The sequence below is a fragment of the Microtus oregoni genome, unplaced genomic scaffold (assembly GCF_018167655.1).
Source record: "Microtus oregoni isolate MIOR12 unplaced genomic scaffold, Mior012 000000F_ref0000247, whole genome shotgun sequence".
NCBI classification, from domain to species: domain Eukaryota; kingdom Metazoa; phylum Chordata; class Mammalia; order Rodentia; family Cricetidae; genus Microtus; species Microtus oregoni.
In genome coordinates this window covers 20,213,222-20,230,337 of record NW_024543059.1, presented here as the reverse complement: position 1 = coordinate 20,230,337, position 17,116 = coordinate 20,213,222, and the positions used below count along the sequence as shown (strand labels likewise).

Sequence of the window (17,116 nt, the reverse complement as noted above, 5' to 3'; positions counted from 1 at the left end):
TGAGGTTGCTGGGCTATGTTCCCTATAGTCACTGCACTAACTTCACCGTCATTTTCTATGCCTTTAAGGTATCATGCTGAAAGCGGAAATGACCCAGAACACACCTTTCTGGGCTGACATCCTTATCCGCCTTTTTTTTTTTTTGTTGTTGTTGTTTTGCCATTTTGTCAAAGAAAAGCTGCGGCCGATTTTCACGTCACTTCTAAAAAAGTGTAGAGCTTTGCTGTGCCCTATTTCTTGATGAAATCACCAGGGGTTCACCAATAAACGGCGGTGACCTTATTTTTGCACTCATTGTGTCTGGTCATAAGTTAGGCATAAGATTTGTACGTTCAATTACGTAAAACTCTGAAAACCCCCAGTGGTCAGACTTTCCATCACAACACCCCCATGGCTGTGACCACGCAGTTCCGTTCTGGCCACTTACCTCTCAGCTGCTGGAAGCAGGAGGCACTGCTGTCTGGCTCCAGGGGGTGTCTCAGGACCCCATTGCTGGGCTTGGGCCTCTCGTATTCTCTCTCTGGGAGCATCGCCTGCTCACTCTCCATGGCAGGGTCTGAGTGTGGGGGCAGGGATTGTGGGAACCCAAACATCAAGAGGGACGAGAAGAAGAGCAAGGCACCGCAGAGCAGAAAGCCGCCCCACCAGGCTCCAATCCAGCGTGGGTCATCTGGAGTGATGTCCAAGTTACCTGCCAACAGAAAGGGCACCATTTAGTGGAAAGGCGGGGCATGTGGGCTGTGGGACTCTGCTTGGATAAAGATGTCCCCTGCATGGAGTTCAAGGGCTGTAGAAATGGGTGAGGGGGTGGAGCTCTGAGTTGGGAAACTATCTTCCCCGCGTCAGAGCTCCTGTTTCTCCCATCACCGGGGATGGAGCATGTTTCCCCCTTAATTTCCCTGTCTGCTCCACGCTTATAATCTGTCTAAACAAAAACAGCGAGGAGCCAGACAGCTGAGGCAGGCTGGAATTGACTCATCTCGCTGCATTGCCAAGCCGAGTTCACGAAAACACGAGCAAATATTCGCTATCCAAGGGCGGACTGTCACTCGGTCTACGCTCTCTCACCTGAAACAAACGGCTGGCCTGAAATTTCATCCCATCCCTTGCAGCGTGAATTAAAGCAGGCTCATAACTAAAAAGAGCAGGTGCAGAATGCAATTCAAGCAAATGGATGCCCAGGATGCTTGAATGAAAATCCTGCCCTTTTGGAGATTTTTTTTTTAACTCTATGCCTCAGTTTACAAATCTGCAAACAGTGATGATGATGATGACAGCATCTACCTTGCAGAGTCATTAGTAAGGGCCAGAAAACCACACCAGACACGTGTCTGAATACTTGGGGACGACAATCTGTCATTTATGGTGCCTAAGATTCTACTGGCTAGGATGACCCAAGTCTTGAAGATGGCCCTTGGCTGGGCTTCAGCCCTTCATTAGAAAGCTCTGGCATAGCTCTGGTGCTGAAAGACACCATACATCACCATGCCGTTTGGCTACGTGGATCCAGGCAGCTTGGTACTGGCATGTCTCTGATTTGCCAACCCAAGTCCTGGGAATGAACGGGAACTGCAGCTTAGTCCATGGCTTTCGCTGTCCATTTCACAGCTGCCCTACAAAGTGGTGTGCTCGGGATGAGCTACCTAGAAATGTCTTTTTTAAAGCCAGGCAGTGGTGGCGCACGCCTTTAATCCCAGCACTCGGGAGGCAGAGGCAGGTGGATCTCTGGGAGTTCGAGGCCAGCCAGGTCTACAAGAGATAGTTCCGGGACAGGCACCAAAAGCTACAGGGAAACCCTGTCTCGAAAAACCAAAAAAAAAAAAAAAATGTCTTTTTTAAATGAGAAACCGTGCACTCCCAGAACCCAAAAAGATTCTTGGGGACCTGGAGAATAGTAGGTGGGGCGAGGAAAATGGGGCTGCAGGCCGGGACCAGATGGATGGACAGCTGGGGAAAAGTGATGGCCGCAGACACCAGATGAGCATTTTGCCGTTTGCAAAGTGCCCCCTGCCTCCCGCCAAGCCTCTTAACACTGGCTATCATTTTCCCAGGGTCTCCTCCGAGCCAGGAGTCCCACACAGCACGCTCTTGCTCTGTCAGTAAATTCTTCCTATAAACTGATAAAATGGGGTCTTTCATGTCCTCCATTTGGTGTGAAAACTGAGGCTTGGAGAGCCTAGGTTCTTCGCTCGAGTCCACATGCAATGCAGTTGGGGACACAGAGATCTTTACACACAGACCCCCTCACTCGGTACAGCATCTCGTTTTAGATTTCTCTTCAGTCCATCTTCAACATCCGGCCGTTGTGGGTGAACACTAGATTCCTGTTCTCTGTGCATTGAACTCAAGGCCACTGATTGTTCTGGTTAGGTACAAACTGGCTTTGGGATACTGATATTCTCTACCCTGACTGATGCTCAGTGGCCCTCCCCGTGCGTGCTACGATGGACCAGTTGCTTTTGCATAGCCACGTGTTGGAGAGGAGAGAGCTTAGCTGTAGAGGGCTGGGGTGGCGGCGTTGAATCCTGGCTCTGCAGCTCACTAGCAACCCCCGAGCCTTTTCATCATTTGTGAAATAAAGATGCCACCGCTAGAGTGGTTGTAAGGATAAAAGGTAACAAGCAAGCATCCCTTGGCACACATGCGCTCTTCGGATATGGCAGCTCTTTTTCTTTTCCCCCCTACGTATATGAATGGGCTTTTCCATGTATGGGTTTTATTTTTAAACAGAATGCCAGGGCCCGGGAAATCTCAAGGTGATCCTGGAAGCAGCTTCATGCAAATGAGGGAGGAGAAAAGGAAGTACAATCACCTGGGGTGGCTGAATAGGGCTGTTTTCCCTGCTTGTCACTTACCGTGTTTCTTCACCTGCTGCCAGGCAAGGGAAGAAAACAAAGGGGAAGGGAGCCGCTGCTGCCGCTGTCTACAGGCTCCAGAGGAGAGCAAGACAGAGAAACCCTAGCAGTTGCTGGAGGGGAACAAAATTAGTGCCCTGCAGAAAGTCACGGGAAATCAGTGATTCTTTTTTGGATGTGTGAAAAACATCCCGGGAGGATGGCTTGGCACTGGCTATGTGAGCTGTCTGTGTCCCCTTCTTCCCTTTGGGCGTGCATGTATAGAGAGCTGACTGCTTGAGAATGGCACACCTGCCCTCTGGGTCAGGCTAGAAGGGGCCTCATGTGAAAGTGTGGAGGAAGGCAGGATTCACAAACCACTGTTGGCTTTCTGGGGAGAGCTCACGCTTCTCCATGTCAGTGACCCGTGAACCATACTATGGCAGGAGAGAGACAGCACACTGATGGGACTCCACTTGGCTTCCGAGTGTGCACGGCAGAGGCCGAAGGAGTGACTCTCTACCTGACTTACAGAAGACAGCTCAAGCTTGAACCTGTCTCAGAAACTCCTCTGCCAGTGTCTACCCCAAAACTTAGTGCACGTCTAAATGCATGTGTGCCTAAGGGAGCCTCCAGTTTGAATGCATCAATGTGGCTGTTGTGGAGGAGGCCAACCTCGGCTATGGCTATTATTCTTCCGGAGCAAGCCACTCTGTTTCATGAGTCAGAATCTCTCATTGGCCTGCGGCTCACTAATTTGCCTACTGGCCAGCAAGCCCCAGGGGTGTTCTTTTGTCCCTACCTCTCCAGTCCTGGGGTCACAGCATGCACCACAATACCTGGCTTTTTTTTTATGTGGATCTGGGTTTGAACCCATGTCCTTAGACATGTGGGTTTTAATAGCTGAACTATCCCTCAAATTCCTCAAATATTTTCATGAGGAATTCTGGCTACTTAATAGTCAACAAAACAAAACAAAACAAAACAAAAACAACAACAAAAACCCTCTCTACATGCGTAGCAATTGTCAAAGCTCAGGAGACACTGTTCTTGAATAGCTGATAGTGAGATGGGGTTCTTTGTGTTGACAAAGAACCAAATGGCAGATGTCATTAAGGTCTGGGTTCTGACCAGCTCTTCTTCTGGAAGAGTATATGTCCCTGGCTTGGTGAAGCGTGGCCACACGCTAGAGTTGTACAGAGGAAAACGTGAGCAGGGGGAACAGGCATCGCTTCTGTGTGTGCCTGTGTATGTGATGTGTGTGCTTCCCACGTTTCTTCTTCCCAAGAGGAATATATGAACAAGCCACAGTGAACGAAATGTCTCCATTGACCTGCTTTGGATACTTGAGGGAACAGGATGTAAACTTACACCATCCTAATGCACAGATTTGGGGACATAGTTGTTACTGTAGCATGACCTAGCCTATCCTGACTCCTACAAATGGCTTGGGAAGTAGCCACCCCTCTCTACTGACAGCAGTCCTGGGGAGGCTGCGGACACCCAAAGTACTTTTTCAGGGAGGAACTGAGTTTATTTCTCTTTCCAGTTCTAGTTCCGTATTGACTTTAAAGCTTGTTTTCAGCCTGTTGTTTGAAGGTGGCTGTTTGCAAGATGTCCAGGACAAACTGAAAAGCACCAATCCATCTCATTTGCTCAGAGACATTAATACACCCATGAAAGAAGACACGGGGATGAGGAGAGCTGTGCATCAGAACAGAGTGGGGGCAATGCCTCAGGCTGAGGGCCATACCAGGAGAAGCACTGTACACAGGGAAAGTACTCTACTGCCACTCGCCCACATTTGGTTCCTCTAGGAGCTGGGAAGACATAGGATCTCATTCTCAGGGTGGTTCTATCAATCAGAAGTGCAAAGTTCTGGAAGAGGCTGAAACCACAACACTATCTGCTAGCTGTGCCTGGAAGGGACACATCCATCACGAGATGGTACACATCCATAACGAGACGGGACACAGCTGGGGACTCTCTTTGCAAATGTCTTGGACATGCATACAGTCTCCCTCTTTAGAAAACCCATTTTTTTTTATTTGTGTGTCTCTGTGTGTTTGTGTGTATTGTATGTTATGTGTGCATGTGTGTTCTTCTGCATGGGCACATGAGTGTGGGTCTGTGTGCCCCTGTGGAACAGGATGCCCGGGTGTCTTCCTCTGTTGGTTTTTATTATTTCTTGCTTTGAGATGGGGCCTCTCACTGACCCGGAAGCTCACCACGTTGGCTAGGTTGGCTGGCTAGCATGCTCTGGAGACCTGTGTTTCTGCCCTCCACTGCCCTCCAGTCCTGCAGCTCTGGACTTGCATAGCCATGCTCTGCTTGTTCACGTGGGTGCTAGGGATTCAAACCCAAGTCCTCACGCTCATGGAGAAAGCCCTTTCTCCAGCCCCAAGATCCACTTCTCTAAGTGCTTCACTTTGACATCTGGGTCGCCTTTATTGCTTTCTAGCTCTGTTGAACAAAGTGAGCAAGCCACTAATATCAGTTTGCCACCCCTGCAAAGAGTAAGTGACTATAAGGGGCCTATCAGGGCTTTGTCCCCATTTCCAAGGTTAAAAAAGAAAGAAAAATGGGAGGAACAGGAAGAAACCAGCACACAACTCATTAACAGGTCTACCCATGAGACTGTGAGAAGAGTGGGCCAAAGCAAATTGGGGACAGTTGCTTCTTTCTCTTGGGCCATTCTGGTGTGCGAGGGCCATTATGGCTCTCAGGGCATTTTTAGGATCATGTGTCTATTTCCTTAACCTTCGTTATCAGACTCTTTCTATGGGATTTGGGACTTCCAAGAGTATCGTTAAGTTGCAAACCTAATTAGAAAGTGGAGGCAGGGAGGGTGTGGAACATTCCAGATCCCAGCCATCCAGCTAACAGGTCCAATGGGAAGGGGTCTGGCATCAGAGCTGGTGACCTTTTCCCACAGGCACACAGACCATGTCATCTTGTGGTAGCTTCGGATGCCATGGAGCTGCCAAGGTGATTTCCAATAAGGGTTTATAGGAGGGTGGGTGAGGTTAGAACCACCAGGGGGAGGTTTCTGTGGATGGGAGGGGCAGCCTTCTGGTTCAGTTCAGGTTTTAGGGAGACAATTACTAGGCTGTGAGGAAACCTTGGAAGTCAGGGATGAAAGCACGCTGGATCCCCCAATAACTTCAGACTGCTAGAGGACCTCTCAGACACCCCACTATATCTAACCTTTATGGCATGCTTCCCATATGCCAGACACTGTCTGGGCACTCTGCATGGTTCTCTTGGCTGACCTAGGATCACAGAGCTCAAGGGAGTGGTGTCTTGGTTTCTATTGCTACTATAAAACACCATAACCAAAGAGCAAGTTGGGAAGGAAAAGGTTTATCTGGCTTACACTTCAGCATTGCCGATCATCACTGAAGGAAGTAAGGACAAGAACTCAAGCAGGGCAGGATCCTGGAGGCAGGAGCTGATGCAGAGGCCATAGGGGTGCTGATTACTGGCTTGCTTCCCTTGGCTTGCTCAACCCACCTTCTTATAGCACCCTGGACCAGCAGCCCAGGGATGGTACCACCCACCATGGGCTGGGTCCTCTCCCACTGATTACTAAATGAGAAAATGCCTTACAGTTGGATCTCGTCAAGGCCTTTCCTCAACCGAGGCTCCATCCTCTGATGACTCTAGTTTGTGTCAAGTTGACACACAAAGCTAGCCTGCTATGGGACAATGGTCTTGTATTGTTTTAATAAAATGCTGACTGGCCACTAGCCAGGCAGGAAGTATAGGCGGGGCAACCAGGCAGGAAGTAGAGGTGGGCAATGAGAACAGGAGAATTCTGGGAAGAGGAAAGTTTCAGTCTGCAGCCATCTCCCAGACACAGAGGAAGCAAGATGAGGATGCCTCACTGATAAAAGGTACCAAGCCATGTGACTAACAGACAAGAATTATGGGTTAAAGTAAGATGTAAGAGTTAATAGGAAGCCTGAGCTAATAGGCCAACCAGTTTATAATTAATGTAGACCTCTGTGTGTTTCTTTGGGACCGAATGGCTGCGGGATTGGGTGGGACAGAAACCTCTGTCAACACTAGCCAGTACAAGTGTGAGCTAGATTCACAGGGGTCTGGAATCTAACTCTGTAGATCAGGCTGGCCTCAAACTCAGAGATCTGCCTGCCTCTGCTCCCCAAGTTCTGGCATTAAAGGCATGCGCCACCACTGCCCGAGGGGGGTCTGGAATCTTGACCATTATACACAACACCTCATCAAATAGAAGCTACACTCCCAAGTTCAGAATGAGACAGCACACATGCACCTATAACTGTTTAACCATGCTCTTCCTAATCTTGTAATAAACCCACACGACTGGTTGATTCAACAATTGGGATAAACCCCCAAACCAAGTCCTTTCTTTCAAGGTTCTGTTCTCCTTGAATTTTAGCTTTATTAAGATAGTCTAAAAAAATTGAAATTCTGAAAGTCTCATCATGTCCCCCCAGCGTTCACAGGAGGAATCTATTCACCTTAAGAGGGACGAACAGAGCCAAACAGGATCAAACATAGATGAGAGGCAGCAGCCACTGAGTCCTGTGCCTAAGCCAGGCCAGATGAACCTCTGGGCAAGCTGCCTATGCCCAGCCCCTCTAGAGGATCTTCTCCAGGACTGCCTGCTCATTCCTACAGGCTACCTGCTCCCCTGCCCCCGCAGTGACACTGACTCCCAGCGTGGTCCACCTTTCTCCTTGCAAGTTGCCCCCTTAGTCACTGCCGGGCCAGGGGAGAGGGCATTTTTTTTTTCCTCCAGCTGCCCCACAGCACGGGTCTTCCACGGGTGCCTTTGCCACCAGCACAGAAACTCTAGGCCAGCCATTGCCTTCCCTGCCCTCTTCCCAATCCCAGGTTTCAGAGATGCATGCGTGCCTATGTATACAGACATGCATGTGGAATTCAACATGCCCGTGTGGTGGGCAGCCCTAAAGGAGAGCTATTTCAGGAAGTGGACAAGATGGTGGCGACGGCGGGGGGAGGGGGGAGATTAAAGAACAAAGAATTCCTGCCTCAAAATGCAGCCAAAATGCACCCAAACGTGATAAGGTTCTGCCACCAGATCAAAAACAATAAAAGTTGCTTGGAAAGGAGATTTTCCAGGCTGACTCCCTGAAAGAATTAGGGATGTTCTTCTGCCCTCTCGTGGTGAGAATCAGCATCGTCCTTCAGGCATCCTTTCTTAGCAATAGTATGGGCAGGCTGCCACTAGTAAGATGCCCAGACAGCAATGAAAAGTGTCCATCTGAGGTACGGATGGGAGGCATCAATGTCAACGAGCCTAAAAGTGTGGAGGAGACTGCTTTACTTCTCGAAGGGCTTAGGGAAGCAAGCAGAGATGATGAGAACAATAAGGGTCTCCGGGCACCAAGAGAGTAGGCTCTTTCATGGAGTGTGGGGGAGAGAGGATCATGAATGGGAGAGATCTCCCAAGTGGCTCAGGAGACTTGGGTTTTAAACAGATATGCCTCCCCTGGCAGAGTTCCTTCCCTCCTCAGTCTGAGACTCGGGTTCCTCATCAATATAGTGAAAACTCTGAAACAGAAAGCTGCCCAAGGTTCTTTCTAGCTCAGACCTTCTGGCCGTTCCTACTACCTTGGTTTGATGGGTCACTGCTGATATGCCCAGTACAAAATACATTACCCTCCATATTCTCAAGGTAGCTTGTTCCTCTCCAAGGCTCTTGCCGCCCCTGGATTTTGCTGCCTTTGGGACACCGGTGGAAGCCAGCTTTTCTGTCTGGATGAGATGGCAGCAGCTGACACTTCAGCTAGTATGTCCCTTACCAGTCCAACCTGACTCTCTAGGAGCGAGCTTCTAAGGGTCAGGCTGCTGGGAAACAGAAGCGTCTAATCCCTTCCTGAAACAGGCCTAGTGCTTGACAAGAATAAATAAAGGCAGCTGTATCTGATTTTATTTTCTCCTTGAAAATTGCTAACATCATTAGCGACAAGTAAATATATCAGTGGGATTAATCGAGTGAGCCACAGTGCGGTTTGATTGGATTGAGGACCACATTATTTCTTTGGGGGTGAATTAGTAAATTTAGCACTGTCAAGAGATGATGGATTGGGGACCCAGGGACTGAGAGTTCTTATTGATCCCGAGAACAGATCAGCCCAAGAAGCAGCTACAACAGCCTCTCACCCGGCTCCTGCAGAGAGAGAAAGGAGATGTGGCTATATGACTGACGGAAGGATCCAGAAATCCTGTGCTGTCTTTCAGATACCGGCCGTGATATTTGAGAATACAAGCATCGGGGTATCTGGGGTGTCACCCCTGTATGGGTGTGAATCAGCTGGTCCCTAGAGGACCTAGGGAATGGTACTCTTGGGAAGTGTGGCCTTGCTGGAGTAGGTGTGGTTTCGTCGAAGGAGGTGTGTCACGAGGGGCTGGGCTTTGAGGTCTCAGAAGCTCAAGCCAGGCCTCATGGCTCACTCTCTCTTCTTGCTGATCCAGATGTAGAACTCTCAGCTGTCTCTCCAGCACCGTGTCTCCTGCATGCCGCCATGCTTCCCACCATGATGGCAATGGACCAAAGCTCCGAACTGCAAGCCAGCCCCAGTTAAATGTTTTCCTTTGTAAGCACTGCCATGGTCGTGATGTCTCTTCACAGCAATAGAGGCCCTAATAGAGACAGTCCCCCAAATTTCTGCCTCCACCTGAATTCATATTCTTGTATAGGAACCCTGCTTCTGTGGGCCCCTGTGACTGGCTGTTTCCTAGCAAAGAGAGCTGGAGACATACCACGAAGTCATCCAGCAGACTAGCTTACAAAATATGGTGGCTCCTTCTCTTGGGGACTCTCTCTCATCTTCTCTATAGGAGGACTGGTGACAAAGTCCTGAAGAGAGGACCGAGAGTCAGTGTGGCCAACCCTGGATGGGCTCAGAGTTGGATCCTCTCTCTTTTGGTCGTTAAGGGGACTGCAGCCTAGGTTGGGACTTGGTCACATCCCCCCGAAGCTGCTCCCAAGTCCCAGACCCAGCATGAGTCTGGGACTCATGCAGCATCATTGTTACAGATGTGCTTTGGTAACGACAGGGACAGGACAGGGCCATCACTCTTCACCACGGGCTTTAAGGACCAGTGGATACATGCCTGAAACTCTACACACTGGGATCAGGATAAAGACTGTGGGCTTGGGTACAGAGAGACCAAGGTGAGTGGATCCTTCTCAACCCCAATCTGTTCTGGACAGGTTATCTACAAAATTAATTTTTAGTATACCTAGTCACTTGAATTTGAGGCTATCACCAACAACACAGTCACGATGGCCAATCCCTACTGCTAACCTAATGGGATGGACCTGGGAGACAGGCCTCTGGGAACGCCTGCGAGATATTCTCTAGACTGGGTTAACAGAGGTGCATTATCTAGACTGGGTTAATTGAGGTGGTAAGATCCATCCCTGCGGCAACAGCAACAATCCTATGCTTGGGTTTCTGGCAGGAATTGAAAAGGATGAATTTGTGATGCGTTTCTGCCCTCTAGTGGTAAGAAACAGTAACACATTTCAAGAACTTTCAAGACGGAATGGCTACTGGCAACGGGATACCTATTCACGGTTATTTGGCTGTAAAGAACAATGAAACACAGGTAGATGGCCCACATCAGACAGAGCTGGAAATAATCCTTGTGAGTGATGTAACCCAAGTCCAATAAGACAACTGTTACGTCTTTCTCTCCTGTGTGGGTTCCAGATTGGAAAGCTTGGATATGTGTGTTTAAACTAGAGGACCCATAGAAGTCTGAAAACCTGGAAAGGGGCTTTGGGGAGATCTCAAGGGGTGAAACATTATTTGATAGGCACGACAAGGCTGCTATCCACATGAACTCAGTGGCTGTGATTGCATACACAACACACACACACACACACACACACACGATCAAGGGAAACAAAATCTCAGCATGGACTACACAACACACACACACACACACACACACACACACACACACGATCAAGGGAAACAAAATCTCAGCATGGACTACACAACACACACACACACACACACACACACACACACACACGATCAAGGGAAACAAAATCTCAGCACGGACTACACAACACACACACACACACACACACACACACGATCAAGGGAAACAAAATCTCAGCATGGACTAGGGTTTGCCCATGAAGTCCTGCTCTTAGCTGAGAAGCCACAGGCAGCCAAGGGTGGCCCTGGAGATGGGGGACGTTTTCATCAGGTATGTCGACCCTGCGAGGTTACCCATCCTCCAGTAGGTGGTCCCACACTCATGCACTTACTGGCAGCATTAAGTGGACTCAGTGGGCTCAAGGGGAGACAGAGCATGCACAGGGAGTGAGGAGGGGAAGTGGTGGATGTGGGAGGAGCTAGAAGAAAGAGAACGAATAAACAAGAGAACGAGAATGGGGGCGTGTGGATTTGATTCAGGCAGACATTGTATGCATGCATGAAATTCCCGATACAAAACCCTACTTCCAAGACAGCAGAAGACCACAAAAAGCTGAACACTATAGTTCACTGCTCTCCACTTCCTGACGATGGCTGCACCCTGGCCAGCAGCCTCAGGCTTCTGCCGCCTTGTCTTCCCCATCACGGTGGATGCTCAGAGTTATAAACCAAAATAAAGTTTTCCCCTCCCAAGATGCTGTCAAGCGATCCACTTTGCTTTGCTGTTGCTGAGATCAAGCGCTTTATTCTATTTTATTTTTTTATTTTTTCACTAGTCAGGCTAGGAACTCAAGGCAGAAACCTGGAAGCAGGAGCTGAAGCCGATACCGTGGAATGCTACTTATTGGCTCACGCCTAGGCCCACACCCAGTTATCTTTCTTATAAAGCCCTGATCCACCTACCTAGGGATGATACCACCCTCCCCACAGTGGGCTGAGCCCTCCTATATCAGATGGCCATCAAGAAAACGCCCCACAGTCACGTCTCCATCTAATGGAGGCAATTTCTCAATGGAGGTGCCCTCTTCCCAGGTGTGTCAAGTTCACACCCGAGACTAACCATCCCATGCTTGATCTCAGCAATCACACATGTAACTAAAAAAGATATCATTTACCCCGACAGCCATTGAATTTAATCTCAGAATCACCGGAGGGAAGCCCAGTGCACCTGACAAACATATGTCCTCTTCCTATTAAGAACGTACCAAGTTTTTCCCAAGATGGTTTTATTTTGCATACATCTGTGTAGTGCATGCATGTATGTGCGCAAGTGTGTGCATGCGTGCGCGCGAGCGCGTGTGTGTGCGTGCGTGTATTTGGGAGATGGGGCCTTGTGGCAAAAGTTAGGTTGTTGTAGCAAGACTTTGAAGAGGATATGGGGACTCTGGCTTCCTCCTTTCTTTTCCCTTCATAGCCACCATGTGTTAAACAGCTCTGTTCTACTTTATGTTCCTCATCAAGTGGTATGTTACCCAGAGACCCCCAAACAACATGCCAACCAGACAGACTCTGAAACCAGGAGCCAGCGCAGGCCCTTCTTTGTTTTCCCTTGATTGTCTCAGGCGTATATGTCACAGTAACAGAAAGCTGAGCAGCACAAGAATATTGCTTAGTGTATGTGGAGTGTTAGAACCCCGTAGGCTAACAATGCCTTCGTGAGAGCGGGGATGGTTGCAGGGGCGCTTAGCAATTCCGATCTTGTATTTCTTACTTGTGTCAATGAAGACGGCATCCACATAGATTTTGGTACAGAAAGAGCCCAGAATAAATCCACAGGCTGGTCCAAATACCAACATCGTGAACAGGATTCCTGCAAGAAGAAATGAAAGGTTAGGTTAAAACACAGAAGCCTTTCGAGGAGTGAGATCATCAAAGACCCAAGAGATTATCTTACATTGGCCAGGTAAGATAACCAGTTATTACAAATGACAATACAAGGACTTAGTCCAAACACCACAGAGGGGATAATTAGTGAATTTCCATCTTTGAGGACTCCATGAAAATACTGCGTATCATGCTAGAAGCCCACAGGATTCTGTTTTAGATTTATTATTGTTTTACATCATGTATAAGCATGGATCTATGCATATTGTGCTGTGGCCTCAGAGGCTAGCAGAGGGCATTATATCCTCTGGAGCTAAAGTCAGAGGTGGTTGTGAGCCACCTGATATGCATGCTGGGAACAAACCCGAATCTTTTCTCTGCAAGAGAAGCAAGCACTGTTAACCACGGAGCCATCCCTCCAGCCCCTCTCCAGGAATTTGACTGGTTGCTCTAGCAAGGTAGTCAGATACCCCCATTTCTCTTACCTTTAGGGGACTTGGTGCCACACCAATGAGAAATACTAAAAGAATCCAAATCTGTCATTAAGTAGTTTTTCTACCATGAAGAAATCTACAGGGGAGGTGAGCTGAAGAGATGGCTCGGTTGGCAAAGCGCCCCCAGCATAAATATACGAACCTAATGTGGATCTGTAGAACTAACATATAAGCCAACTGTGGCAGCCAGTCTGTAATCCCAATACTAGGAAGGTGGGGACATAAAGATCCATGGAGCTCATTAGTCACCCAGCCTAGCCTAATGGGTAAGATCTAGGTTCAGGGTGACACTGTGGTTCAAAAAAAAAAAAAAAAAGCTGTAGAGACACCAGGGAAGATACCTGTTACCTGATGCCAGCCTGATGCCAGCCTCTAGTTTCCAATTGCACATACAAACATGTGCACAGGCACCTGCACATATGCACACACACCCCCTCCCTATGTGCACATACACTCCACACACACACACACACACACACACACACACACACACCACACACCACAAAAAGATTTTTGCAACTGTTTTTACATTCACTTTAGCTATAGACACTTCTTCCTTCCCTCCCCCTTCCTCTCTCCCTCCCTCCCCTTCTTCCTCTCTTCTTTTGTTAATCTAGGCACTCACCCAAATTCAAGAACTCTTGGGATGTGAGAAAAACCCAATCCACAAATTGTTTTCAAATGCAACCAAATATTATCTCTAAATATATTAACTATGAAAATCCACACAAGGGTGCGGATTGAGAAGAAGTGTCTAGACCCTGGATAATCCAGTTTTGACCCCCCCCCCCCCCCACGGTGGAATCACTGGCAACGGTAGTTCGGGACTCAAGCCTGTCTGGGAACCTGAGAAGATGGCAGGCCTTGGCTGTGTATGGAGTTACCTGGAGACTATAGCACGTAAGTTTTACACAGGGCTTTTGCATGACTCTTGGAAAAACACCGAGCCTGAACTGAAACACACAGGCTGTAACAGCTTAACTGACTTCCAGTCTTCCGAGGGATTTTCTGAGCACTGATAATCCCCGAGCCGTGAGGATGAAGAGGGAAGTTGCAATCCCTCTCGACAAAGACAGTCATCTGATAGGGACAGCCAGAAACTTATGCCCAAGTGGTTGATCTAGAACGGCGGGTACCAGTGGGTCTACCTGGGAATCGGTGTCATGATGGGAACCTAAGCTCACGGGAGGACACATATGTCTACTGATTGGCTCCGTCAGAGCTGGGCTCAGAGTACATGGCTCACTGTGTGTGTGTGTGTGTGTGTGTGTGTGTGTGTGTGTGTTATAGGTATATTTTATCACTCCGCCTCCTGCTCACCATGAAGCCAGCGGCTCTGCCCTGCCGTGCTCTTCCGCATGGCAATCTGCTTCACCAAAGGCCTAAAATCAATAGAACCGAGTGACCATGGACTGAGACCTCTGAAAACATGAGCCGAAATAAATCCTTTGTTGGCTCAGTTGTTTCTCCCGGTATTTTGTCACAGCAATGTGCACCGGCTAACACACAAGCTCCTTCTATGAGCCGAGCACCAAGCTCAGGCTTGGACACTCAGTACAAAACTTCAGACAGTTAGGAGTCCTGGTCTTCATAGAGCTCACTGACTTACTGGAGGGACTCAGAAGAAAACTCCAGAAGTTTACATGTTTCTAAGTGTTTGGGAAGGAAACTAGGTCTTTACAAATAGGAGCAATCACTTAATTTTGTCCTGTAGACAGTTAGATGGACACAATGAAAATAACGTTCTGTATCATAAGAATGGGGTGCTGGAAAGAAACCAATCTGTTTCACAACACTCTAAGAACAGCCACTGACTCCAAATCCCACAGCTATTCTTACTGAAGGGGAAGGTTCAAAAGACAGAACATGTTAACTTTGGAAAGGAACAGTATTCATAGGACCAGAGTGCCATCCTGCTTTGTCACATTGCAGACAGATGATGAGAGCCTAACAAAGATTGGTGTGTGTGCACACGTGTGCATGCGTGTGAGAAAGGCGCGCGCGCGCACACACACACACACACACACACACACACACACACACACCGTGTGGCATTGCTGCAGGGATGGACCCCAGGGCCCAGTGAATTACAAGCTAGTGCTCCATCACTGTGTATAGCCCTAGCTGAGTCTCTGGGGGCCAAGTTGCTCCTCCGCAGAGAGAAACCATAGCAAACCTACAGTAAGTTGGTTTTGAAAGGTTTTTTTTCTTTTGGACAGCCCAATAATAGGATGTGGAAAGGGTCCACTCACATCAGGAGGCCCGAGAACTCAGATGGAGCTGCCTTGGGTCAAGGCCCTGGGTCCTTAGGGAAAGCTGAAGACCTCACAGAGTTATTTGTGAATTTGTTGTGCCAGCTCTCTTTTCGTCAAGCTGTGGTTTAGTTTAGTTTGTTTGTTAGTTTTTTGGGTTTTTTAATTTTTTATTTTTTAACTTATCAAAACTACCTCAAAATGTTACCTGGCTGTAATATCCCTGCGTGAGACAGGTCCTGGTCCAGAGGAAATGTTTCTGTTGTTGTTCTTTTAAATTTGTGACTCAAGAGTGCCCTCTGCTGTCTGCCTGGGGTTTCTACACCCTAGGAAGGGCAAGCTGTCAAAGAGCCAGAGAAGGGGAAGCCAGGAAACCAGGAAGCCAGAGTGGTTTTCCCTCTACTGCCCCTCTAACCCAAACCACTTCACACCTCCAGCCCCCTGCAGTCTCTTCAGTGATTCAAAGAGCAAGTTCGTACATAGATGCATTCTCAAACGCTCCTTCCTGCGTCTGCAGTGTGTAACTCAATCCATCACACGCAGAGGGCCAGAAGTCGGAACTGGCCAGTCTGCTGAGGGGACCATCCTGGTGAGGACTGGAGAGCCTGGACTGAAACCCCATATCTGCTATTTCCTATCCTCACCAGAGCTCACTTGCTTCTCTGATGTTACCTGCCAAGGACAGTGGATGCTACCCTTGCTTTCTAGTGGTGATATGCCCGGAAAGAGGAAACAGGGCCTCAGCAGGGAGCAGGAGATGCTGGTGGCGAAGCTGAGACCTCCTTAAAATTACTGTACATCTGCAGTTGCCAAACTGGATGCTGAGAGACCGTGAGCCCCCCTCCATGAACTCACAGGATACTGTAGAATAACTCTTCTTTCTTTTCTCTTTCTTTCTCTCTTTCTTTCTCTCTCTCTCTCTCTCTCTTTCTTTCCTTTCTTTTTTCTTTTCTTTCTCTCTCTCCCCCTCTATTTAATTTTTTCATTTATTTTACATACCAACCAGTTCCCCCTCCCTCCTCTCCCCTCCCCTTTTCCATCTACCACCCCACTTCCCATCCACTCCTTCATCTCCATACAGAAAAGGACAGCCTCCCACGGGCTTGCAGAAAGCATGACACATCAAGTTGAGGCAGGACCGAGCTCCTCTCCTTACATCAAGGCGGGGCCAGGTAATCCAGCATGGGAAACAGGTTACCAAAAGTCAGCTAAGCACCAGCGAGAGGTCCTACTCTCAGTGTTAGAAGCCTTACTAAGAGACCAAGTTACATGACTGTCACACACAAGCAGAGGGCGTAAGTTGGTCCCATGCAGGCTCCCTGACTGTTGATCCAGTGTCCGTGAGCTCCCATGAGCTCAGCTCAGCTGTCTCTATGGGTTTCCCTATCATGACCCACTTGGCTGATACAATCCCTCCTCCCTTTCTTCAGCAAGATTCTAAGAGCTCAGCATACTGCTTGTCTGAGGATCTCTGCCTCTGCTTCCGTAAGTCGCTGGATAGAGTATGTCTGATGGCAGTTAGGGAAGTTGCCAATCTGCTTACAGTAGATGGCCAGTTAAGAAACCCTCTCCACCACTGCTAGGAGTCTTGGGGTCATCTTTGTGAGTTCCTGACACCGGATTTCTCACTAACCCCAAAGTGCATCAAGATATCTCTTCTGTTACTCTATCCTAGAATAACTTTTTGAAAGCAGTTTCATTTATTATTTTATGCATATGTGATTGTGGCTAAGTGTATGCATGTGTAC

General features: G+C 48.4%; 1 protein-coding gene across 2 annotated transcripts in view; it reads right to left on the bottom strand.

Annotated features, from left to right (window-relative positions):
• Window positions 1-17,116, bottom strand: part of Slco3a1 (solute carrier organic anion transporter family member 3A1) — a 279,076-nt gene that overhangs the window by 68,589 nt on the left and 193,371 nt on the right. For both annotated transcript variants that reach the window (XM_041650131.1, XM_041650139.1), the window contains exons 3-4: window positions 12,510-12,608; window positions 428-691 (exon numbers count right to left, since the gene is read on the bottom strand). In XM_041650131.1, the coding sequence (XP_041506065.1) occupies window positions 428-691; window positions 12,510-12,608 (363 nt within the window). The remainder of the gene's footprint in view (window positions 1-427; window positions 692-12,509; window positions 12,609-17,116) is intronic.